Here is a 26,088-nt window from a genome sequence, read left to right as displayed (position 1 = left end):
GTTTTCTTCGTAAAATCTTCGGGACTACCTTTACACCCTGAAGAAAAAATAAAAGCCATTTATTAAATAATTAGGCAATTTCCACACACCAAATTCACAATGAAGACTCTTGGTGATCGTCTTAAAGTACATTCAGTAAGATAATTGAAGAAAAACTAATGTATAACGATAAATCGGCAAACATCAATATCGGACATCGCGGGACATATGTCCCGGACTACATTTACACCCACCCCTTCCGGTTTTACTTTCACTTTGAGTTCGACATGGCTGCTACACGCATCACTTTACCAGGGACCGATTTAAAAGTCTCACGAATTTGCCTAGGATGTTGGCAGTTTAATGGGGGTGAAGATACTGTAAATTGGGATGCTCAAACTCCAGAGGTAGGTGTTATTTCAGCAAGTACTTGTTTTATAAAAAAGTATATAGGTCGCAAAGTGAACATACAACTGAATCATGAACAATGAGGTTCACCAAGGGTAATAAGATAAGATATAAGATAAGAAAACTTTATTTCAATTCGGCATGTATAAAACACAAATAACATAAGCTCTATAGAGCTTTTTACCGAATATAAAACATATACATCAACATTAAAATAATAAAACAACATGCAGCAATATTTAAGATTCATGCAATCTGGTATTTCATATAGATCCTAGCCGGAGATCAGGTGGCAAGCGCCTCTCTGTCCAACGACCAACATCTACATGCAATATGACATACAACAAACAGGGAGAAATATTAATTTTTTCATGGTAAATTTTCATGGGTTACACGACAATCTCTGTTACAGTGTTTACAGTTACATTTAACCTTACATTAACCACAGATAGGTTTGATATTGAAAGTCTGTACGCATATCACAGGGCCTTCCTGGTCTGTATCAGATGTACATCATATTATACTTCTAAATAAGTAATATGATGTACATCATACAGTATTAACAAAGGCAGGGACTGATCCAGGTTTTAGGAAAACTACCCATTCTGAGGAATTAGGAAAAATAAGTTTGAATTCTTGGACTGTCAGGTACCCTGCTAGTAGGTTCAGGGGGTCAAAGTCTCAGGTAAAATAAAATATTTTAGAATTTTTATTTCACCCATATGGATTTTCAGAAATTGCTTTTAACAAAAATCTTGCATCTGGAGCAAAATAAAGGAAGTGTCATTGAAAAGACCTATAAAAACATTGTCTCTACCTCTTTTTAAGCCTGATTGGGACTATTTCACTCATTGATAAGGAAAAGGAATTTGGTAGAACTTTTTTCTAGGAGAAATATATATGCCAAATTTTGATAGTGAATTTAGTCGAGATTAGTCCCCGAAAACTGAAAAGACAAGTTAAGGGAGAGGGTTGGGAGGTAGAGAGGAAAGTTAAGGGGGCTATCAGACTATAAAGGGTGAGAGGACGGAGAGAAAAGACCCCCTTTCAATATGTGTTCAATAGTCTAGATCAAGGAGAAATTGAGGATACATGAAAGAAATTAATTTTGGGTGAAAGTATAAGATGTGTTTAATGAATTTTCATAATGGCATGGTTGACATTGGAAACTATTTCAAAAAAAAAAAAAATTCCATATTCAATTGTTCATGATATTTAAAGTGAAGATTTGAAAATTCAGCAAAAAAACCATCAACTACATGTATATATTTCATTTCAAATAGATTTCGAAATAAAGAAAAATTCATAAAACCCCATATTTTTAGTCTAGATAAACTGAAATTCTACTAGTCTGAATTCAAGGCTGCTTATGCATCTTTTTTTAATGTAGATCTAGTCTTCATGTAATTATGATAAATCACATAAATTCTAAAGTCTTCTGTCAACAAGAGCATTATTTTATTGCAACAACTCGGGGATTATTATTTAATAGTTATAGAATATTTTCATGAGTTCCCATGGCTGGGCCTCATGATAGTTGACCTGGAAAGCACATCTTTCATATCAAAGTAGGTCATTGTTTGGTCTGTGTAGACATATGGTAATGTCATTCATAAAACCCCCCAAGAGAGAGATAGCGAAATCAGACAGCTCTCAGACAGATCGAGATAGCGGAATCAGAGAGAGATAGGAAATGTAAAATCAGCAGAACTTTTAAAATTTCAAGGTCATATTAGTTATTCAATTTGAAATAATGAAATTCACAGCAAGTAGTATTGCATACATGTAATATGAATAGTAGTTGATCTAAACGTTTAGAGTGTTTTAAAATAAAAAATAATAATAAACTACATGTAACACATGTGCTTAGAAAGTTGGTAGGAACTAAACACATTTTCTTATAACATGTTTATTATGCAAAACACATCAGAGTCAACAGCATTATGATTATATTTAATCTACAACATCTATGAAAGCTTCACATTTGTACTTTAAATTTGCATGAAGACATTTAAAGGTAGGGGAACCTGTAAACTAAGACTGATGAGATAATACAACAGGTGTTAAGAGATACCCACACTCACAGGATACTCACACTCACAGGATACTCACACTCACAGGATACTCACAGGATTCTCACACTCACAGGATACTCACACTCACAGGATACTCACAGGATACTCACACTCATAGGATACTCACATTCACAGTATTCTCACACTCACAGGATACTCACACTCACAGGATATTCACACTCACAGGATACTCACAGGATTCTCACACTCACAGGATACTCACACTCACAGGATACTCACAGGATACTCACACTCACGGTATTCCCACGCTCACAGGATTCTCACACTCACAGGATACTCACACTGACACAGGATACTCACACTCACAGGATACTCACACTCACAGGATTCTCACACTCACAGGATACTCACACTCACAGGATACTCACACTCACAGGATACTCACAGGATACTCACACTCACAGGATACTCACACTCACAGGATACTCACACTTACAGGATACTCACACTCACAGGATTCTCACACTCACAGGATACTCACAGGATACTCACACTCACAGGATACTCACACTCACAGGATACTCACACTCACAGGATTCTCACACTCACAGGATTCTCACACTCACAGGATACTCACACTCACAGGATACTCACATTCACAGTATTCTCACACTCACAGGATACTCACACTCACAGGATATTCACACTCACAGGATACTCACAGGATTCTCACACTCACAGGATACTCACACTCACAGGATACTCACACTCACAGGATACTCACAGGATACTCACACTCACAGGATACTCACATTCACAGTATTCTCACTCACAGGATATTCACATTCACAGTATTCCCACACTCACAGGATACTCACACTCACAGGATACTCACACTCACAGGATACTCACACTCACAGGATTCTCACACTCCCAGGATACTCACACTCACAGGATTGTCACACTCACAGGATTCTCACACTCACAGGATACTCACATTCACAGGATACTCACACTCACAGGATACTCACACTCACAGGATTCCCACACTCACAGGATTCCCACACTCACAGGATACTCACACTCACAGGATAAAAGGATACTCACACTCACAGGATACTCACACTCACAGGATTGTCACACTCACAGGATTCCCACACTCACAGGATACTCACACTCACAGGATTCCCACACTCACAGGATACTCACACTCACAGGATACTCACATTCACAGTATTCCCACACTCACAGGATACTCACACTCACAGGATACTCACACTCACAGGATACTCACACTCACAGGATTCCCATACTCACAGGACATATTTACATTTAAAATCTAAACCTGTCTAATCTACTTTTATTTCTGCATGTGTTTAGAGACAGTTACTGAAATTTACCACCTCTGTAAAGTGTATGTACCTGTACAGGTATGAGGGGTTTACACCCAATTGTACATATATGGAGGTCAGAAAGGGTTCAGCTCAGGTCTGGTACTGAATGAGTGCTTCTAATGGTTCACACTTATAGGTCAGGTACTGAATGGCTGTTTCTAATGGTCCACACTTACTGAATGAGTGCTTCTAATGGTTCACACTTATAGGTCAGGTACTGAAAGAGTGTTTCTAATGGTCCACACTTATAGGTCTGGTACTGAATGAGTGCTTCTAATGGTCCACACTTATAGGGATGTTTAACTTCAGTTAAGGTGCAGCTGGATATTATTACTGTCATTTATCGGGTAAATACATGTACAGTCTTTGAAATTAGCCATAGCTGGCCTAAGGATTGAGTCCGGTTCGTGGACCAGCACTGTTTTGTACAAGGACGGGTTCCTTTATAATTTGGAAAATTGTTTAAAGCTATGCCCTCCGTTCTTCCTTTTATTTGATTTACTTGAGGGACTTAAGTGATTTTTTTTAAATTAAAGCTATGCATTCTGTCTTGTCTTTCTGAACAAAACTAGCTCTTCACTGTAATTTTCACTTATATGATTATATAACTAACATCCAATTCTTTTCAAATTTGGTATGAAGCATCTTTAAGATAAGGCGGACATAAATTGTAAATTTCAGTTCTCCTGCACACCTAGACCCTTAGGAGTGGGGCAAAAACTGTCAAAAGTTGACAAATTTTCAAAAATCTTTAAGTTTGCTGATGCAGTATAAAAACTAAATGCATATTTAGAAAAAGCAGAAAAGAATATACTCTGTGGGACTAGTAATATTTTTAATACTCAGTTAACTGATAAGGCTTGACCCAGGGACATGTGATACTTTTAATACTCAGGTGACCAATAAGGCTTGTGGGGCTGGTAATACTATTACATGTAACTAGTACTCAGGTGACAGATAAGGCCTTTGGACTAGTGATACTTTTAATAATCAGGTGACTGATAAGGCCTGTGGGTCTAAAGTGATACTTTTAACTAATAATCAGGTGACTGATAAGGCCTGTGGGACTATAGTGACACTTTTAACTAATATTCCAGGGGTCGAAATTACAGACCCTGAAACGTGCTACTACGCCTTAAAAACGAACCGAACCGTTCCGTGCAAGAAACGAACCGTACCGTTCAAAAAACGTACCGTACCGTGCAAAAAACGAACCGTACCGTTCAAGAAGCGTACCGTACCGTGCAAGAAACGAACCGTACCGTTCAAGAAACGAACCGTACCGTTCAGAAAGCGTGCAGGATAATATTATGCAAACCCCGCCCCCAAAAGCCCGAAAGCGTACCGTACCGTGCAGAAAGCGTGCAATTTATGTCACGTGACCCACTTTTTCAGCCACAGTATATTATTTTCACAATGGCGCCCGATGGGAAAGGAGGTTGTAGACTATCGCTGGCTATTCGAAGCATTATCCTCAAACATCTGGGTTATCAACTGTGAAAATCACCGAGATGCTTAAAACATCTTTGATATTCTTTTTTTTTTAAATTACTTTCCGTAAATGTCACATTGTTTCAGTGCATATATGTGTATGTATGTTATCAACAAGTACCCAAGTTTTGACTGAATTATGCATAAAAATTCGTTTTATACTGTGAACTGTTAACAGAAATAGACGTCAGATCACTGCACGGATTTTGCATGCATGCTTCTGCAGCCAGTCCTGTGTACTGTGGATGTATATTTCACTTGCAGACTTTTAAAGAGTGAACCAAGGGGCATTTCGTTGTTTTAACGGAATTTCTGTTTCAATCAATTCTTTTAAATTCAAGGGTGAAGTTAACTACAATACTGTAATAGTACTTACAAGTAGCATATTTAATTTCTTCATATAATCAGGGACGTCGACGTCCCTGATAATGCTACTACACGTATGGCACAGGGCTTGCCGTAAGAAGATGAAATTGATATTTGTAGCGTTAATGTATTCAATATGTACTTTCCTACGTACAGTGTCTGAATCATATGAGAAATTTCTAAACCGATTAGAAAAATTGTCACGTTCTACACTGTAATATTTTCATTACTTTATTAGCAATAATTTTGACATATCTTTTTCTCTTCTACATTGATAACGGACCCATATAGATAGATGTAGATTGGCGGATTTATTATATACACTAATAAACAATTTTTAATTACATCGACAGAGAAATAAATAGATACATACATGTGTAAAAGAATGTAAACAAGTTAAATTGATGCAAAGCATCAAATCGGCCGCAAAAAATTATTCATTTCAGCATTTTCAAGTATTTCAACAATATATAGAAAAGGTATATGAAACATTTTTATTGCAAACTATACACTTGCCTTACTTTTCTGTTAATTTTTTTAAATTCAATTTTCAGTGATCAAAAATAAAGTCAGGGAAATGAAAATCGGACTTCGCGTGATAAAGGATAGGAATATATATGTATTATCATCATTTTATTTGATTCAAAGACAAATGCAACAGATATCTAACATTATTAATTATGAATGACTGAATGCTGACAAAAAAGGACGTACAAACTTCACGTGCAGATATCCTGGATCTTTCATAATGCCGATGAATGTGATAAATGTGAAGTGCAGAAAATAATCATTGTGTCATTTGCGACTTTAGTGTATTCAAAACAAAATTCACTTCTTCTTAAAAACTTTTCCAATTTAGGCACTGTAATTTATATCCGGAAACTTAATACGCTTTGTTTTTACACTTACGCACGCCCATGTCGGGGAGCAGTTCATGTAACAACTTTTTATAAAATCGTAAATTAATAAATGTCTGATGAGAAATGAAAAACAAATTGAAACGTAATAACAACCATTAAGACTTAGACTTAAGCAAATTCTAAAAACTTTTATTCATAACTTTTATGTACGTTATCAATATGGAATTATTCCATCGAAGCAATAAAAAATAACGTCTCATTTCCCCATGTGCACATTCTAACACAACCACAAATCCTGCAACCGATAATCAAAGAGCCGAATAAGACCGATCGAGTGAAAACAAACTATCGAAACGTACAATGTATACGAAGTCAAAGCGTTCAGGCCACTCCCACCTCATTAATAAAACGTGCAAACCGTTCACAAAGCGTGCAGCTATTTTTAGCAAACCGTACCGTGCAAGAAGCGAACCGTACCGTTCAAGAAGCGTACCGTACCGTGCAAGAAACGAACCGTACCGTTCAAGAAACGAACCGTACCGTTCAGAAAACGAACCGTACCGTTCATAAAGCGTACCGAACCGTACCGTGCAACTGGTGTAGTAGCACGTTTCAGGGTCTGTAACTTTTTCTACCACAGGCTAATTTTAGCCTGTGGGTAAAAAATCGACAGGCTAAAATTAAAACCTACAAGCTAAATTAAAATAATAAAGCAGTGCTCTTTTTTCATGTTTTTTTTTAATTCAATGATTTTCCCCATCATTACTGAGCCTAGTGGGTCAACAGGCATCATTTGGACAAGACACTAAGTTACGCGAGTCATATGGTGCAATATTTAGGTCTCTTGATTATCGCACCTCTAATCCACAACCTATTTACCGCAATTTCATGCCACATCAAGGTTGTCACTAGTGATTTTTCAAAGCGAATCCTGAACTCGTGGTCACGAGCCCCATGAACTTTTTTGATAATCATCTACGCAGTGAGCAGTGCACCCATGTCATCACTACAACCCGACCTCAATATGAGAATAAATTAATTTAGATAGGACATTCTCATGATTCTGATAAAAATAACTACCGGAAGACTTGGTAAAACATAGACTCCGATTTTTTTAAAAAGATAAACGAAAAAGAAAAACCTCATACTTGGAATTCAATTTAATGACCCCTATAGGTGAACAGGACTCGTGGCACATGTCTATATTTTTCATCATAATGTGATGCACGATGTCCGACCTGTAAAGCATTTATTTGACTCCGATTTTCTTTAAAAAATCATAAAAGAAAAATCCGGATAGAAACGGTTGTTCAAATATGTCGTTCATGTGCGTTTGTATGATTCAGAGTGCAAGTTTTAGACAAGCGAATAGCGCATCACCGTATAAAACGGATACGATACGATCATAGTTTGTAAATCACCACTCGCTAAGATTTTCGAGTGCCCACTATTTTTACTCGCTATTTTTCAAATGTACTTGCATTTTGCGAGTATTTTTCGCTAATTTCGAGCCCTGTACTCAGGTGACTGATAAGGCCTGTGGGACTAGTGATACTTTTAACTAATACTCAGGTGACTGATATGGCCTGTGGGACTAGTGATACGTATTTTACTAATACTCAGGTGACTGATAAGGCCTGTGGACTAGTGATACTTTTAATACTCAGGTGACTAATAAGGCGTGTGGACTAGTGATACTTTTAACTAATACTCAGGTGACTGATAAGGCCTGTGGACTAGTGATACTTTTAATTAATACTCAGGTGACTGATAAGGCCTGTGGGACTAGTGATACTTTTAACTAATACTCAGGTGACTGATAAGGCCTGTGGGACTAGTGATACTTTTAACTAATACTCAGGTGACTGATAAGGCGTGTGGACTAGTGATACTTTTAACTAATACTCAGGTGACTAATAAGGCCTGTGGACTAGTGATACTTTTAATACTCAGGTGACTGATAAGGCGTGTGGACTAGTGATACTTTTAACTAATACTCAGGTGACTAATAAGGCGTGTGGGACTAGTGATACTTTTAACTAATACTCAGGTGACTGATAAGGCGTGTGGACTAGTGATACTTTTAACTAATACTCAGGTGACTGATAAGGCCTGTGGGACTAGTGATACTTTTAACTAATACTCAGATGACTGATAAGGCCTGTGGACTAGTGATACTTTTAACTAATACTCAGGTGACTGATAAGGCCTGTGGGACTAGTGATACTTTTAACTAATACTCAGGTGACTGATAAGGCGTGTGGACTAGTGATACTTTTAACTAATACTCAGGTGACTAATAAGGCCTGTGGGACTAGTGATACTTTTAACTAATACTCAGGTGACTGATAAGGCCTGTGGGACTAGTGATACTTTTAACTAATACTCAGGTGACTAATAAGGCCTGTGGGACTAGTGATACTTTTAACTAATACTCAGGTGACTGATAAGGCCTGTGGGACTAGTGATACTTTTAACTAATACTCAGGTGACTGATAAGGCCTATGGGCCTCTGGTTTACTATGTTACATCAGTAATACTCGGGTGACTGGTAAGGCCTGTGGGCCTCTGGTTTACTATGTTACATCAGTAATACTCGGGTGACTGGTAAGGCCTGTGGGCCTCTGGTTTGCTATGTTACATCAGTACGTCTCAGGCTATGCTCTTCTTTATCATGGTGCATGTTTTCTATTTTTCAGGAATCTAAAGCAATAGTTGACAAATGTTTTGAGATTGGTGTTAATTTCTTCGACACCGCAGAGGTAAGACATCTTTCTGTAATTGTTGTTTCTTTTTTTTTGTATATCACACCATAGTGGAATAAGTGGACAAACTTCTCATAATAAGTGGACAAACTTCCCATAGTGGAATATTTGTGGACAAACTTCCTTGATTTATGGTTTCCATTGGGAAAGTTTGTGTGTGCAACTGTAGTATCATATTGCAAGATGTAAAACTTAGTTACAGCACAATCATCTATAGTCGAGTGGTATATTCGTAGAAGTTATTTCCCTTTGCTTGGTCAAGCTGAGGTCCATCATTATATGTCACTGTTTTCCCATTATCTCATAGTTTTTCCGACTGTTCGGGATAATTAAATGGTAGGCATACTTTTATTCTGTTTAAAGATCAAGCCAAAGCACAGGAGTCTGAAGTTTTATCAATTAAATCTGGGGGGAAAAAATATAGGTTGATTGTATTAATTATTTCCCTGATAAATTAGATTGTGTTAATATTAATTATTTCCCTGATAAGGTAGATTGTGTTAATATTAATTATTTCCCTAAGGTAGATATTTGTATTAATATGAATTATTTCCCTGATAAGGTAGATTGTGTTAATATGAATTATTTCCCTGATAAGGTAGATTGTGTTAATATTAATTATTTCCCTGATAAGGTAGATTGTGTTAATATGAATTATTTTCCTGATAAGGTAGATTGTGTTAATGTTAATTATTTCCCTGATAAGGAAGATATTTGTGTTAATATGAATTATTTCCCTGATAAGGTAGATTGTGTTAATATTAATTATTTCCTTGATAAGGTATATTGTGTTAATATTAATTATTTCCCTGATATGGTAGATTGTGTTAATATGAATTATTTCCCTGATAAGGTAGATTGTGTTAATATGAATTATTTCCCTGATAAGGTAGATTGTGTTAATATTAATTATTTCCCTGATAAGGTAGATTGTGTTAATATGAATTATTTCCCTGATAAGGTAGATTGTGTTAATGTTAATTATTTCCCTGATAAGGAAGATATTTGTGTTAATATGAATTATTTCCCTGATAAGGTAGATTGTGTTAATATTAATTATTTCCTTGATAAGGTATATTGTGTTAATATTAATTATTTCCCTGATATGGTAGATATTTGTGTTAATATGAATTATTTCCCTGATAAGTTAGATTGTGTTAATATTAATTATTTCCCTGATAAGGTAGATTGTGTTGATATTAATTATTTCCCTGATAAGGTAGATTCTGTTAATGTTAATTATTTTCCTAATAAGGTAGATATTTGTGTTAATATGAATTATTTCCCTGATAAGGAAGATATTTGTGTTAATATTAATTATTTCCCTGATAAGGTAGATTGTGTTAATATTAATTATTTCCCTGATAAGGTAGATTGTGTTAATATTAATTATTTCCCTGATAAGGTAGATTGTGTTAATATTAATTATTTCCCTGATAAGGTAGATATTTTTGTTGATATTAATTATTTCCCTGATAAGTTAGATTGTGTTAATATTAATTATTTCCCTGATAAGGTAGATTCTGTTAATGTTAATTATTTTCCTAATGAGGTAGATATTTGTGTTAATATGAATTATTTCCCTGATAAGGTAGATTGTGTTAATATTAATTATTTCCCTGATAAGGTAGATTGTGTTAATATGAATTATTTCCCTGATAAGGTAGATTGTGTTAATATGAATTATTTCCCTGATAAGGTAGATTGTGTTAATATTAATTATTTCCCTGATAAGGTAGATATTTTTGTTGATATTAATTATTTCCCTGATAAGTTAGATTGTGTTAATATTAATTATTTCCCTGATAAGGATGATTGTGTTAATATTAATTATTTCCCTGATAAGGTAGATTCTGTTAATGTTAATTATTTTCCTGATAAGGTAGATATTTGTGTTAATATGAATTATTTCCCTGATAAGGTAGATTGTGTTAATATTAATTATTTCCCTGATAAGGTAGATTGTGTTAATATTAATTATTTCCCTGATAAGGTAGATATTTTTGTTAATATTAATTATTTCCCTGATAAGTTAGATTGTGTTAATATTAATTATTTCCCTGATAAGGTAGATTGTGTTAATATTAATTATTTCCCTGATAGGGTAGATTGTGTTCATGTTAATTATTTTCCTGATAAGGTAGATATTTCTGTTAATATGAATTATTTCCCTGATAAGGTAGATTGTGTTAATATGAATTATTTCCCTGATAAGGTAGATTGTGTTATTAATTATTTCCCTGATAAGGTAGATATTTGTGTTAATATTAATTATTTCCCTGATAAGGTAGATTGTGTTAATATTAATTATTTCCCTGATAAGTTAGATTGTGTTAATATGAATTATTTCCCTGATAAGTTAGATTGTGCTAATATTAATTATTTCCCTGATAAGGTAGGTTAAATTGTGTTAATATTAATTATTTCCCTGATAAGGTAGATTGTGTTAATATTAGTTATTTCCCTGATAAGGTAGATTGTGTTAATATTAATTATTTCCTTGATAAAGTAGATTGTGTTAATATTAATTATTTCCCTGATAAGGTAGATATTTGTGTTAATATTAATTATTTCCCTGATAAGGTAGATTGTGTTAATATGAATTATTTCCCTGATAAGTTAGATTGTGTTAATATTAATTATTTCCCTGATAAGTTAGATTGTGTTAATATGAATTATTTCCCTGATAAGTTAGATTGTGCTAATATTAATTATTTCCCTGATAAGGTAGGTTAAATTGTGTTAATATTAATTATTTCCCTGATAAGGTAGATTGTGTTAATATTAGTTATTTCCCTGATAAGGTAGATTGTGTTAATATTAATTATTTCCTTGATAAAGTAGATTGTGTTAATATTAATTATTTCCCTGATAAGGTAGATTGTGTTAATATTTATTATTTCATAAGTTACAAAGGATTTTGAGGGAAAACAGAAACATTTTTTTGAAAAGGGAGGCAACTTTTATAGTATTTTGCAATTCTGAAAAGTATACTGAAAATTGTTAATTTTTGATGATAGATATTTCTATGAATTGTGCATAAAATTTCTTGAATATGGAATCTTAAATTTTAAAAGACAATGGCAAATTTTGTTGAACATCCAGAATTTGGCATGTAAGATGTTATTTTTATACTCAGGGTTATGCAGGGTCTGAGGAGGTTTTGGGGGCTGCCCTGGAGGGCAGGAGACAGGACGCAGTTATTGCCACTAAGTTTGGATTCCGTGAGGGGCCCATCACCCCACCCTACACGGCCCAGCAGATCGATGAAGCTGTCACTACGAGTCTCAATAAGCTCAAGACTTCGTACGTCGACCTGTTGCAGGTGAACTTTGAGATACATGCATTATAATGTGTTGCAAAAGATAGAGTATGGAAGTGAATTCTGTTTCCATTTTGGACAATTTGATTGAAATAATATCTTTGATTCCATTCCCTGGAATCTGGTGTATAGTTACAGTATGTGTAGCTTGTGAAGGAAGCTTAGCAACATAACAAACTCGGGAGTGGATCCGAGATCTGATTTTGTCTTGATGTAATTTGCGTTCTTTTCATGCCTAGTATTTTTATCTTACTGAAAACCTCTCAATACATTGTATACAAGTGTATGCAAAAATGATCAAAAACAACATTGAAGCATTGTATTGTGGATAAGCTTACAATCATATAAATTGTATCTCATACTTGTACAGTATTTAGATTTTTCAAAAGGGGCTAATTATGACATCAAATGTAGCAGGCTTGGTCTAAGATTATAAATGATTATAAATCTTCATAAAATAAATATGGGCCTAGGCTTGCCGGAAAGGCCCAAGCATGTGCGATTGGTACGACGTTGCCTCACTTTGTTCTGGAAATTTCCGTAAGGCTGATTCAAGACTAAAATCATGGATTGAAGAAACGAACAGGCATATTTTATTCATTCAACAATTATCAAATCTTATTTCTTCTGTAAGATCAAAATCAAGCATCGATAAACAACGGATTAACTTCATATCTTATTATCTTAAGTTGTCATTAAAAAAAGGAAGAAAACTGGCTTAGATCCGCCACTTTACTTTCATTTTTGCTATTTCAGGGCAGTTTATCAAAAATGAAAGTGGTTTTTTAATTCATTTTATGATATTTATTAATCAAGTGAGATTCTATTCTAGCTTACGATGGACTTCACCTCACATATGAACAAAGGTGCAAACAGTAACACTGGACTAAGCGTTTCAGAGCGTATTGGCAAAAATAGTTAATTTATAAGTATATTGATAATTATGTTTTCATCCTACTTTTGTTTCCATATGTCTGTTATTTAGTATTAGTTTTTAACGGCCGATTACTCATAAAGTGTTGGTATTAATAGTACCATTACTTGGACAGAATTAAGCACCAGATAGGCCTACTGGGTATAGGTCTATAGTACTCCTCACTTTCCATCAATTCAATTTAACGAAGTGTATATTCTAAAAAGTGTTCTTCGTAAAATCGAATAAACTTTGTTATTATATAAGAGAAATGAAACATTAACCTGTAAAAACTCAGCCCATAATAAAGATTTTGGCACCGTACGCTTTATAATATCCTATTTGTTACTACTATTTCATCAGAATCTTTGGACCCTATCGGTAAGCACTGCACCCTACTTCTGGTGTAAGGGCAGTAACTACAAAAATGAATGCCATTGGAACAGAGATTTGTGATATGTCTCCACCCCCCTCCCCTCTAAAAGAACTTTAGTTCTGAAGCTGTTTGGGGCATGTATAATAGTAAATCAAGTCACCTGTAAAAGGACAAAGTTCATTGCAAACATTGTATAAACTCATATTCATTGGCTGAAACACCCCCACCCCCATAAAAAATTTAATCTGTCCCTTCCCTCCCTTTCAATATTTTACAATCTCCCCCACCACCGTCAGTGACATCCTCTCTCCACCCCCGTGGGTAGATTCAAATGGAATAGCCTGATTATTTACAGGTACACTTTCCCATCTTTTTGGACAATATGGAAGACTCCGTGAAGGAGCTGAATCGACAGGTTTCTCTGGGACGGATCAAATACTATGGAGTCTCGAACTTTGGACCAGTCAACATGAAGAACTTTGTGGATGCCGGCGGTAAACCTGTCTCAAACCAGGTAAAATTCTCTCATTCTGTTTGAGGTTACAGGGAGTTAAACCTGTCTCAAACCAGGTAAAATTCTCTCATTCTGTTTGAGATTACAGGGAATATCTGCTTAAATCGAAATGGCTGACTTTCATCTAGCTCAATTTCCAACCCTGAGCTGATCAATCAGTTACTATACTATATTGTATTTTGATGATTGTTATCATTTTCAAAAATAATCAACAAACTCAAATCTAATGCTGTTGCTTTTCATCTACATGTAATTCATGCAATATTTGCAAATTTTATATCCATTAATGGCAAGTTTCCAAAAATATAGAATATAGTTTTTATAGATGCTTGAAGACAGATTAAATGATATTTTGAAGTTTTTATTTATCAAAACATCAATGATAATATCTTTTGTGCACCTTGTCATGAAAAAGAAAAGTTCAAATTTTACACAATTTTGACAAATACTTTAACAATGTTCTGTAAAATCACTTATTTTAGTTGAATGAAGTTGAGGGATTTGAAAAAAAGCATTGTTCACGAGATCTTGATTTTGTGCTGGATGAGTTATCCATCTTTGGTAGATGTCTTCAGAACTGTAATCTTTTGTTCACAGAAAATTCTAATTTCTTTGTGTGTTCTAAATTAACTCCAAAGAAAATTATGAAAATTTGTATGGATGTCCCTAGTACTAAGCAAATTATGAAAATGAGCCCCCCCCCCTTAAAAAAATCATCCTTAGGCCAATTCAACTTAATTAGTAGATTATCATCCAGGGTCAGCAAAAAGTATGGAGTGGATGGGAGGATTTTAATTTTTATTTTCTGAGAAAAATATTAAAGGAACTGATTCACGATTTCGCCCAAAATTTTGTTTTTCACTTTTAATGATCAAAATCTATTGTCTAATGTATTTAAAAGACTTCACATAAAAATCAAGGTTATACATCATTACAGAAGCTCATTTTAGAGAGTCTAATTGTTTTGTAAACAAAGATTGCGGTATGTTATGTTTACGAAATTTTCAAAAGAAATGGATATCGATCTAAGTTTATTATATCTTTCACATTTCAAGCATTTTTCGGGTAAAATGTGTCATCTAAAAGTTAAAATTTGCAACTTTGCAAAATTAGAATGCTTTATATTACAAAATTAACATTTCACTGGTTTGTTTGTATACATGAAAAGACTCGAGTCTTTGTTTACATAACACAGATTTAAGGCTAAAATATTGCTTTTTTTCTTGCGTTCAGAAGTTCAAAATTTTGGCTGTCATCATTTAATCAGTTATATTTTTTAATGTTTGACATCAAATATGAAAAATATTTTTTTCAAAAATCGTGAACCAGTCCCTTTAAAGACAAACGAGGTTTTTTTTCCCAACAGATCCACATCATTTAATGGCAGATGGATATCAATCTTTGCTATTTTCATACACTAATTCCAGGTTAAGCTTTAACTTAAAGGGACTGGTTCACGATTTTTGATAAAAATATTTTTCATTTTTGATGTTAAACATTAGAAATATAGCTCATTTAATGTTGAGAGCCAAAATTTTGACCTTCTGAATGCAAGAATAAAAGTAATATTTTAGCCTTAAATATGTGTTATGTAAACAAAGACTCGAGTCTTTTTATGTAAACAAACAAACAAGTGAAATATTAATTTTGCAATATAATGCATCTTAATTTTGCATAGTAACAAATTTTAACTTTTAGATGACACATTTCACCCCAAAAATGCTTGAAATGTGAAAGATATAATAATACTTAGATCGATATCCATTTCTTTTGAAAATTTTGTAAACAATAGCATACTGCAATCTTTATTTACAAAACAAATAATAAACTCTCTAAACTGAGCTTCTGTGATGATGTATAACCTTAATTTTCATGTGAAATCTTTCAAACACATTAGACAGTAGATTTTGATCATTAAAAGTGAAAAACTAAATTTTGGGTAAAATCGTGAATCAGTCCCTTTAAGGATATAACAGAAATATACATGTACCTAACTTCTTCAAGATTTACGTCTGTAAGAACGCGAGAAATTAAGAAAACCATATAAATCTATTTTCTTCATGTGACTTTTCACGTTCCTATACCGGAAATGTAAACAAGAAGTGTAATACCGGAGTCGGACAAATTTTTGTTGTTGAAAATTAGCCCCTCCCCCAATTGAAAAACAGTACAAATTGTGTGTAACATTTAGGTTGTAGACACTCAGGCCATATTTTTGCTCAGTTGATTTGATATTTCACATTTAGCTTTGTTAGTTGGAACCCTATTGATTATAAAGTGAAAGGTCAAGGTGGAACTTCATATTAAAATAAACTTACATTTACTGATTGCTGAGGGGATTCCCCGCTTTACGGATTATATTATGATTATGCTTTTATGCACCTGACTGATTGTCGAGGGGATTCTCCATTTTGAGAAGCTCTTGTTTGTACATATTATGTTGGATTATGATCTTTTTCCTTTGTCTCTGACTAATTGCTGAGGGGATGCCCCACTTTGTGTATTGTTATGATTATTCTCTTATGCCCCTGTAGATTGTAGATTGGCTATAATTTACTGTGGAGGTTTGTGTCAGTATTATATTGTATTTATGTCCCAGACTGATTATAGATTGGCTATAATTTACTGTGGCGGTCTGTGTCAGTATTATATTGACGTATTTATGTCCCTGACTGATTATAGATTGGCTATAATTTACTGTGGAGGTCTGTGTCAGTATTATATTGACGTATTTATGTCCCTGACTGATTATAGATTGGCTATAATTTACTGTGGCGGTCTGTGTCAGTATTATATTGTATTTATGCCCCTGACTGATTATAGATTGGCTATAATTTACTGTGGCGGTCTGTGTCAGTATTATATTGACGTATTTATGCCCCTGACTGATTGTAGATTGGCTATAATTTACTGTGGCGGTCTGTGTCAGTATTATATTGTATTTATGCCCCTGACTGATTGTAGATTGGCTATAATTTACTGTGGCGGTCTGTGTCAGTATTATATTGACGTATTTATGCCCCTGACTGATTGTAGATTGGCTATAATTTACTGTGGCGGTCTGTGTCAGTATTATATTGACGTATTTATGCCCCTGACTGATTGTAGATTGGCTATAATTTACTGTGGCGGTCTGTGTCAGTATTATATTGACGTATTTATGTCCCAGACTGATTGTAGATTGGCTATAATTTACTGTGGCGGTCTGTGTCAGTATTATATTGACGTATTTATGCCCCTGACTGATTGTAGATTGGCTATAATTTACTGTGGCGGTCTGTGTCAGTATTATATTGACGTATTTATGCCCCTGACTGATTGTAGATTGGCTATAATTTACTGTGGCGGTCTGTGTCAGTATTATATTGACGTATTTATGCCCCTGACTGATTGTAGATTGGCTATAATTTACTGTGGCGGTCTGTGTCAGTATTATATTGACGTATTTATGTCCCAGACTGATTGTAGATTGGCTATAATTTACTGTGGCGGTCTGTGTCAGTATTATATTGACGTATTTATGCCCCTGACTGATTGTAGATTGGCTATAATTTACTGTGGCGGTCTGTGTCAGTATTATATTGACGTATTTATGCCCCTGACTGATTGTAGATTGGCTATAATTTACTGTGGAGGTCTGTGTCAGTATTATATTGACGTATTTATGCCCCTGACTGATTGTAGATTGGCTATAATTTACTGTGGCGGTCTGTGTCAGTATTATATTGACGTATTTATGTCCCTGACTGATTGTAGATTGGCTATAATTTACTGTGGCGGTCTGTGTCAGTATTATATTGACGTATTTATGCCCCTGACTGATTGTAGATTGGCTATAATTTACTGTGGCGGTCTGTGTCAGTATTATATTGACGTATTTATGCCCCTGACTGATTGTAGATTGGCTATAATTTACTGTGGCGGTCGGTGGAACATGAAGTTATACCTGTGTGTGAGAAGTATGGAGTCAGCATCCTTGCCTACTCACCGCTACAGCAGGGTCTTCTGTCAGGGAGGTTCCTGAAGGTGGATGATATACCTATGGGCAGAAGACGTGGGAAACTCTTCTCTCCAGAGAGGTAGATTTAGTTGGTGACCTTAATACTGGCCTATTTCTTCTGTTTTGTGGCATAATACTTTATATAGTATCGCTCTCTCTCTCTCTCTATCTCTCTCTTTCTGTGTGTGTGTGTGTTAAAATTAAGCACAGTGTTAATTAAAGTTATTTTATGCAACACCAAAATTATTAAATATCTGAGCAACAATGGTATATTTTTCTTGTTTCAGCTGTCATTTAGCAAGGCATGGGCAAGAGGGTGCAGAAAAAGAAGTGTTTGAGGTATTCATAGGCCATTTAAAATAAAATGTACATGCATGTAAATCCAAAAAAAAATATTGTATATAATCATCAAATTTTCAGATACTGTTGATATCCTCTCATAATTCATTGTGACAGGGAGTATAGAAATTCATAAGTACCGCAGGCCCCCCTATAGAGTAACGGGACCATTAATAAGTACTTCAGGCCCCCCTATAGAGTAACGGGACCATTAATAAGTACTGCAGGCCCCCCTATAGAGTAACGGGACCATTAATAAGTACCGCAGGCCCCCCTATAGAGTAACGGGACCATTCATAAGTACTGCAGGCCCCCCTATAGAGTATCATTTCATGTTTTAGTCCCATGATTGTAACAGAGGTAAGAGGGAAAAGCTGCCTTTAATGCGGGGTATGTTAAGGCAGGTCATACTCCATTTATGCACGTAAATTATACAGTCTTTAAATAATGTCCTACACAGAGGGAAGGAGCTATTAACACTATAAAACTATTGTGGTTGTTCACATGAGAACATTTTGTATCATAACAACATGACAAATATGTGCTTTTGTATGACGTCATTGTATGACTGTTATAAATAGATCACGAATGTACATTAATAGAAAATGGAAAAGTAACATACTACCCCAGGATTTAAACATTGATCTAACTGGCAATGATGACGGTAAAACACCCATAGTATATCAAAAGTGCTGCTAGAATCCTACCGCTTTCAGTAAGAAATGATTATTGAATATTTAAACACGAAATTAGTTTTCTTTGAAATTTTTCTTATCAGATGATTCTAGCAGCAATTGTCATGTTTGTTATTTTTTTTTTATCTTTCACACGGTGTATAAAAAGGCTCTAAAAGTATGTAGCACAGTGTTATACTTTTGCAGTTTTATTTCAGTATGTGACAGGAACATCAGATGAAGTACAGAATCTTTTTCTGTTGAACAGAATGAAAACATACCTATATAATATCAATAAATTCTCAGTGTTTCACATTATACATGTATACTCCATTGCATATATTTCAAATCCTCCATATTTTGTTGATATTTACATGTCACAGTTAACAAAATCTTTACATGTGTCAATATCACTCGATGTATAGTTCCCCGCATGCAGAAGTACGGGGTTCGAATCCCTGCCGCGACAGACTTTAAGTCGTTAAAACAGGTAGTGGCAGTTCCATCACCAGATGCTCAGCATCAGGTGTGAATGTCACAGGTCCTCGGAGATGATCTTAACAACGGATGTCTCGTGTTACAGTAGGTGTGTTACGCTAAAGAACAATTACTGTTCAATGGCCATAAGCACCGAGCAAAGGCCTAAATTTGAAGCCCTTCGCCGGTCTTGGTGACGTCTCCATATGAGTAAAAGATTCTCAAGAGAGACGTTAAGCGAGATACAATTGATGTATAGTTATGACGCCATCAGTTTACTATCATACTGATCAGACACAAATTACACAACATCAGTATAACATTTTATATTTCTTTCGATGTTAGTAGCTGCATGGTTTATTTTATGTTTGAATAAATCTTGCATGAAAATAAAATCAGAATTAAAGATATATACTTAGTGATATACCTATATTTATTTCAACTATGACATCACTGTTTCGCAGATTTTATCCTCGCAAAATTTTTTATAACCTAGCTACCTCAACATACTCGCATATTGATCCCCAGGTCAATAGATCATATATCAACAATACAATGGAAAGAGATATCATTTGATCTTGCTACCTCATTCTCGGTACATGCATTGCAATTTGGTGGGGAAAAGAGGTCCTTATAGATTTCTGAGTCAAGGTCACAGTATTCAATCAACCAGATGAAACAATATTATCCTGTATCTGTGATCTGAATAAAGAGAGTACCATTCGATTGTTCATCTTCTCTTTCCATGGAGATTATAGATGGGAGAGAAGAAATACCTTTTGATTTCTTAGTCAAAGAGGCTTCAGAAATAGCCCAAAGTACAGTGAAACCTGTATAATCCAACATACAGTAAAACCTGTATAATCCAACATATACAGTGAAATCTGTATAATCCGACATATATAGTGAAACCTGTATAATATAACATATATAATGAAATTTGTATAATCTGACATATACAGTGAAACCTTTATAATTCGACATACACAGTGAAACCTGTATAATCCGACATATATAGTGAAACATGTATAGTCGACAGTGACACCTGTCTAATCCAACATGTACAGTCAAACCTGTCTAATCTGACATATACAATGAAACCTTGCTAATTTGACATGTACGATGAAACTTGGTAATCTGACATATATATTGAAACCTTTATATTGCAACATATACAGCGATACCTGTATAATCCGACTTATATATACAGGCCTTTACCTGTTTATAGTCAGATTTGGCTTGATTGGAATTGGCCTGTTCACTTTGAATTAGCACTCGATACAGATTGATTGAATATTGTTTGATGTCCCTCTCAAGAATATTTCATTCATATGGAGAATGTCACCACTGCCGATGAAGAGCTACAAAATTTAGGCCTATGCTTGGCACATATGGCCATTGAGCAGGGAGAGATCTTTATCGTGCCACACCTGCTGTGACACAGGACCTCAGTTTTTGCGGTCTCACCCGAAGGACTGCCCCATTTAGTCATCTCTTATAGCAAGCAAGGGGTACTGAGGACCTACTCTAACCCGGATCCCCACGGGACTCGATACAGATGTAAAATTTCAAGCATTTCACATTGTGCAACAAGTGATTAAACCTTTACACAGCAACTGTAACACTAAATCTGGACAGCTAGTTTAAAGATACAGTCGAGCCTCGTTATCTCAAACTCAATGGGGCTGAGAAAAAACTTCGAGATATGTAAGGGTTCACGATATTGAGGATAAAATGTAAACAGAAAATGTAGTTGGTACTTCCAACTCACTACAAAATATTCATGGTATTTGAGATATCGATGTTCAAAATACCTAAGTTCAACTGTATATATAACAGTGCATTTGGAATAATTGTTTCAATGGAAGCAGGTGTCTGTAAGGAAAGTTCCATGTTCATAATGATCTAGAAATACATTGAGATTTACAAACAATTCCAGGCAATTACCAAGATGAGTGATATATGCAAAAAGGCCAATGTTCCCATGGCGAAGGCAGCGTTGTCGTGGTTGGTGAACCAGCCTAATGTACCAGTGGCCATAGTGGGCGCTAGAACACCGGAGCAAATGGTGGAGAACTGTGAAATTATAGACCTTCCTCAGGTAAACTCAGGCTAATTATACACCTTCCTCAGGTAAACTCAGGCTAATTATACACCTTCCTCAGGTAAACTCAGGCTAATTATAGACCTCCCTCAGGTAAACTCGGGATAATTATAGACCTCTCTCAGGTAAACTCGGGCTAATTATATACCTTCCTCAGGTAAACTCTGACTAGTTATAGACCTCCCTCAGGTAAACTCGGACTCAATTATAGACCTCCCTTAGGTAAATTCGGGCTAATTATATACCTTCCTCAGGCTAATTATACACCTTCCTCAGGTAAACTCAGGCTAATTATAGACCTCCCTCGGGTAAACTCGGGATAATTATAGACCTCTCTCAGGTAAACTCGGACTCAATTATAGACCTCCCTCAGGTAAACTCAGGCTAATTATACACCTTCCTCGGGTAAACTCAGGCTAATTATACACCTTTCTCGGGTAAACTCAGGCTAATTATACACCTTCCTCAGGTATTGTATTGTATTTTATTGTTTATTGACCAAGAACCATTCAGTTCATAGGACCTGGTATAAAGTATATACAACAACAAATTATACATGAAATAGTATGAGCAGTAAGTGCTAGAGCTTTGATATTTCACATGAGTATTCCTTGTGACAAGACCTTTCCGTGGGTACCATCATTTTTTACCCTTTGACCTTGGAGTCTAACCTACTTTTAAAAAGATTTAACATTGGTCATAACTTCTAAATGGTAAATATTAGAGCTTTCATATTGCACCTGAGCATTTCTTGTGAGAAGATCTTTCTACTGGTACCAAGATATTAATTTGTCCATGTGACATTGGCCATCTTTGGAATTGGCCATTATCGGTGGCATTTGTGTTTCACAAACACATTTCGTTTATTGATGAACATGGTTAAAGATACAGATAGACTTACAGATATGTTGATGAACAAGGTCACAGTTACAGATAGACTTACAGACATATTGATGAACAAGGTCAGAGTTACAGATAGACTTACAGATATGTTGATGAACAAGGTCACAGTTACAGATAGACTTACAGACATGTTGATGAACAAGGTCAGAGTTACAGATAGACTTACAGACATGTTGATGAACAAGGTCAGAGTTACAGATAGACTTACAGACATGTTGATGAACAAGATCAGTTACAGATAGACTTACAGACATGTTGATGAACAAGGTTACAGTTACAGATAGACTTACAGACATGTTGATGAACAAGGTTACAGTTACAGATAGACTTACAGATATGTTGATGAACAAGGTCACAGTTACAGATAGACTTACAGACATGTTGATGAACAAGGTCACAGTTACAGATAGACTTACAGACATGTTGATGAACAAGGTCACAGTTACAGATAGACTTACAGACATGTTGATGAACAAGGTCACAGTTACAGATAGACTTACAGATATGTTGATGAACAAGGTCACAGTTACAGATAGACTTACAGACATGTTGATGAACAAGGTCACAGTTACAGATAGACTTACAGACATGTTGATGAACAAGGTCACAGTTACAGATAGACTTACAGACATGTTGATGAACAAGGTCACAGTTACAGATAGACTTACAGACATGTTGATGAACAAGGTCACAGTTACAGATAGACTTACAGACATGTTGATGAACAAGGTCACAGTTACAGATAGACTTACAGACATGTTGATGAACAAGGTTACAGTTACAGATAGACTTACAGACATGTTGATGAACAAGGTTACAGTTACAGATAGACTTACAGACATGTTGATAACAAGGTCAGAGTTACAGATAGACTTACAGATATGTTATGAAGAAGGTCAGAGTTACAGATAGACTTACAGACACGTTGATGAACAAGGTTACAGTTACAGATAGACTTACAGACATGTTGATGAACAAGGTCAGAGTTACAGATAGACTTACAGACATGTTGATGAACAAGGTCAGAATTACAGATAGACATGTTGTGATATTAATGTCATTATAATGAACCTGTTTTGACTATCTGTTTTACTGAACACTTTGCAGAAGGTTGTCCACGAGTTGACAGATGCCACAGAGGCTGTAAAGAAAAAGATTGGGAAGTCACTTGACCAGTGGGCACATCCTGACCGTTGTGAATGAATCTTGGGAATGCTAGAACTCTCAGAATAAATCTGCAGTTTGCATTTGCTCTCTTGTATGTAGAAGTTAACCTGAAATATTGTGATTTCAGTAATTGTGATCCGTTTTTCAAATGTAAAATCAGTCACAAATTGATTGTTCTTTTTAATTAAGATTTTATACAGTATTTTTTGTACAATGATTATCTTTTGTTATGAATACAGATAACAGGTATTTTACTCATTAGTCAGGTCACTAAAGGTCACAATTTTAATAATTTCAACAATCATCATAATGATATTTTCAGCAGCGTATAGTGATTTTGCTTGTTGATTGTAAAGGATGTGATAGTCATTGTGATTGATGCATGAATTCAGATATGAAATAAATAAATGTATTCAACACTAGTATGTTAATTTAATAGATTGATAGTAGTGCCAAATCATTTCAAAATATTGAGTGGACAATATCTCCAGAATGGATTAACCATGTGACCTCAAAATCAATAGAGGTCATCTACTCCCTATGTTGTACCAGTGTACCAAGTGTGGTGTCAATCAAGGAAATGATTCTTAAAATATAGGAGACATTATATTACTATGTCCAGGTTGACTTTTGACCAGGTGACTTCAAAATCAAATAGGGTCATCTACTCCTTAAGATGTACCAGTGTACCAAGTTTGATTTCTGTCAAGCAAAGGGTTCTCGATATTGAGTGGACAGTATATTCCTATGTCCAGTTTGACCCTTGACCATGTGACTTCAAATCAATAGAGGTCATCTTCTTCTGAAGATATACCAGTGTATCAAGTTTGATGTCTGTCAAGCAAAGGGTTCTCAATATTGAGCGGACAGTATATTCCTAAGTCCAGTTTGACCTTGGACCATGTGACCTCAAAATCAATAGGGGGTCATCTACTTAGGATGTACCAAGTTTGATGTCTCTCAAGCAAAATGGTTCTCAAGATATTGAGCGGACAATGTCTTCCTATGTCCAGAGTGGATTGACCTTTTGACTTGGAAAATCAAGTGAATGGTTTTCAAGATATTGAGCGAACGTGGTCTACCGACGGACTGAAAGGTGCAAAGCAATATGCCCAGGGACATAAAAATGATTGTTATTTGCATTGTTTGTAAGGTCTTAAAGGGGCATAGACACGATTGAGCTGGAAATTCTTTTACAAGTGAGATGCAGCACTCGCAATTCTTTGTTATGTAAACAAGGCTCGTGCCATTTTTTTTAAATTTACATATGGATTGCTTAATAGAAAATAGCATTTGTAAAACAAAATGATTTGTGCTAAAAACTAGAAACTGCTTTCAAAATTGTAAATTGACAAATCTGCTTTAAACGAACCTTTACTAGTATATTTAACATATGTAAACAAAAACATGGCACGAGGCCCGGTCCTACTAAACAGAGTACGATAGAGTACTTTAGAGTACGCTAGTAAAATTTCATAATTTAATGCAATTTAACTGCTTTTCGTAGATGTTCTTACTTTAGTTTAACCTAATAAATGTACATCTGAAATATATTGTGTTTGTTTTCATTATTTTAGGAATTATTGTAAGTTAAAGTTTACCGTTTGATTCCGATCCCGATCAAATTTAATACTTTTTCAAAACAAAACAATAATCGGGATCGGGATGCCGTAAATCTTCAATACATTTAATGTTTTCTGGTCAAAATATCGCTAAAATACCAAATACTTTTGACAAATATTGCACTATTATTTTATAATCATCTTTATTTAAGTGGTATACATACAAATAAACAATTGAATTGCATTAAATATTGAAATTTTACTAGCGTACTATAAAGTACTCTATCGTACTCTAACGTACTCTGTTCAGTAGTACCCCACGAGGCCTGTTCACATGACAAAGACTTGCGAGCTCTGTATCTCCCATATACTTTGACAACTGACATTCAAATTTTTGCTGACCATTAGAAATGCCTTAATTAAGCATTCTAAACATTA

The 26,088-nt window shown here is 35.0% G+C and overlaps 2 protein-coding genes across 2 annotated transcripts; both read left to right on the top strand.

The window, feature by feature from the left end:
- The first annotated feature begins 232 nt into the window (after nt 1-232).
- Nucleotides 233-24,510, top strand: LOC125665865 (1-deoxyxylulose-5-phosphate synthase YajO-like). The gene is made up of 8 exons (XM_048898775.2): nt 233-386; nt 9,234-9,296; nt 12,439-12,624; nt 14,266-14,424; nt 18,325-18,503; nt 18,712-18,763; nt 21,854-22,015; nt 24,029-24,510. The coding sequence occupies exons 1-8, from the start codon at nt 267-269 to the stop codon at nt 24,122-24,124; spliced, it is 1,017 nt and encodes a 338-aa protein (XP_048754732.2). The 5' UTR covers nt 233-266; the 3' UTR covers nt 24,125-24,510.
- On the top strand, nt 22,023-24,075 carry LOC130050743 (uncharacterized). The gene is made up of 2 exons (XM_056151067.1): nt 22,023-22,240; nt 22,359-24,075. The coding sequence occupies exon 2, from the start codon at nt 23,174-23,176 to the stop codon at nt 23,831-23,833; it is 660 nt and encodes a 219-aa protein (XP_056007042.1). The 5' UTR covers nt 22,023-22,240; nt 22,359-23,173; the 3' UTR covers nt 23,834-24,075.
- Nucleotides 24,511-26,088: the final 1,578 nt, after the last annotated feature.

Source organism: Ostrea edulis, chromosome 10, assembly GCF_947568905.1.
Source record: "Ostrea edulis chromosome 10, xbOstEdul1.1, whole genome shotgun sequence".
In the NCBI taxonomy this organism is placed as follows: Eukaryota; Metazoa; Mollusca; class Bivalvia; order Ostreida; family Ostreidae; genus Ostrea; species Ostrea edulis.
This window is presented reverse-complemented; position numbering and strand designations above follow the sequence as displayed.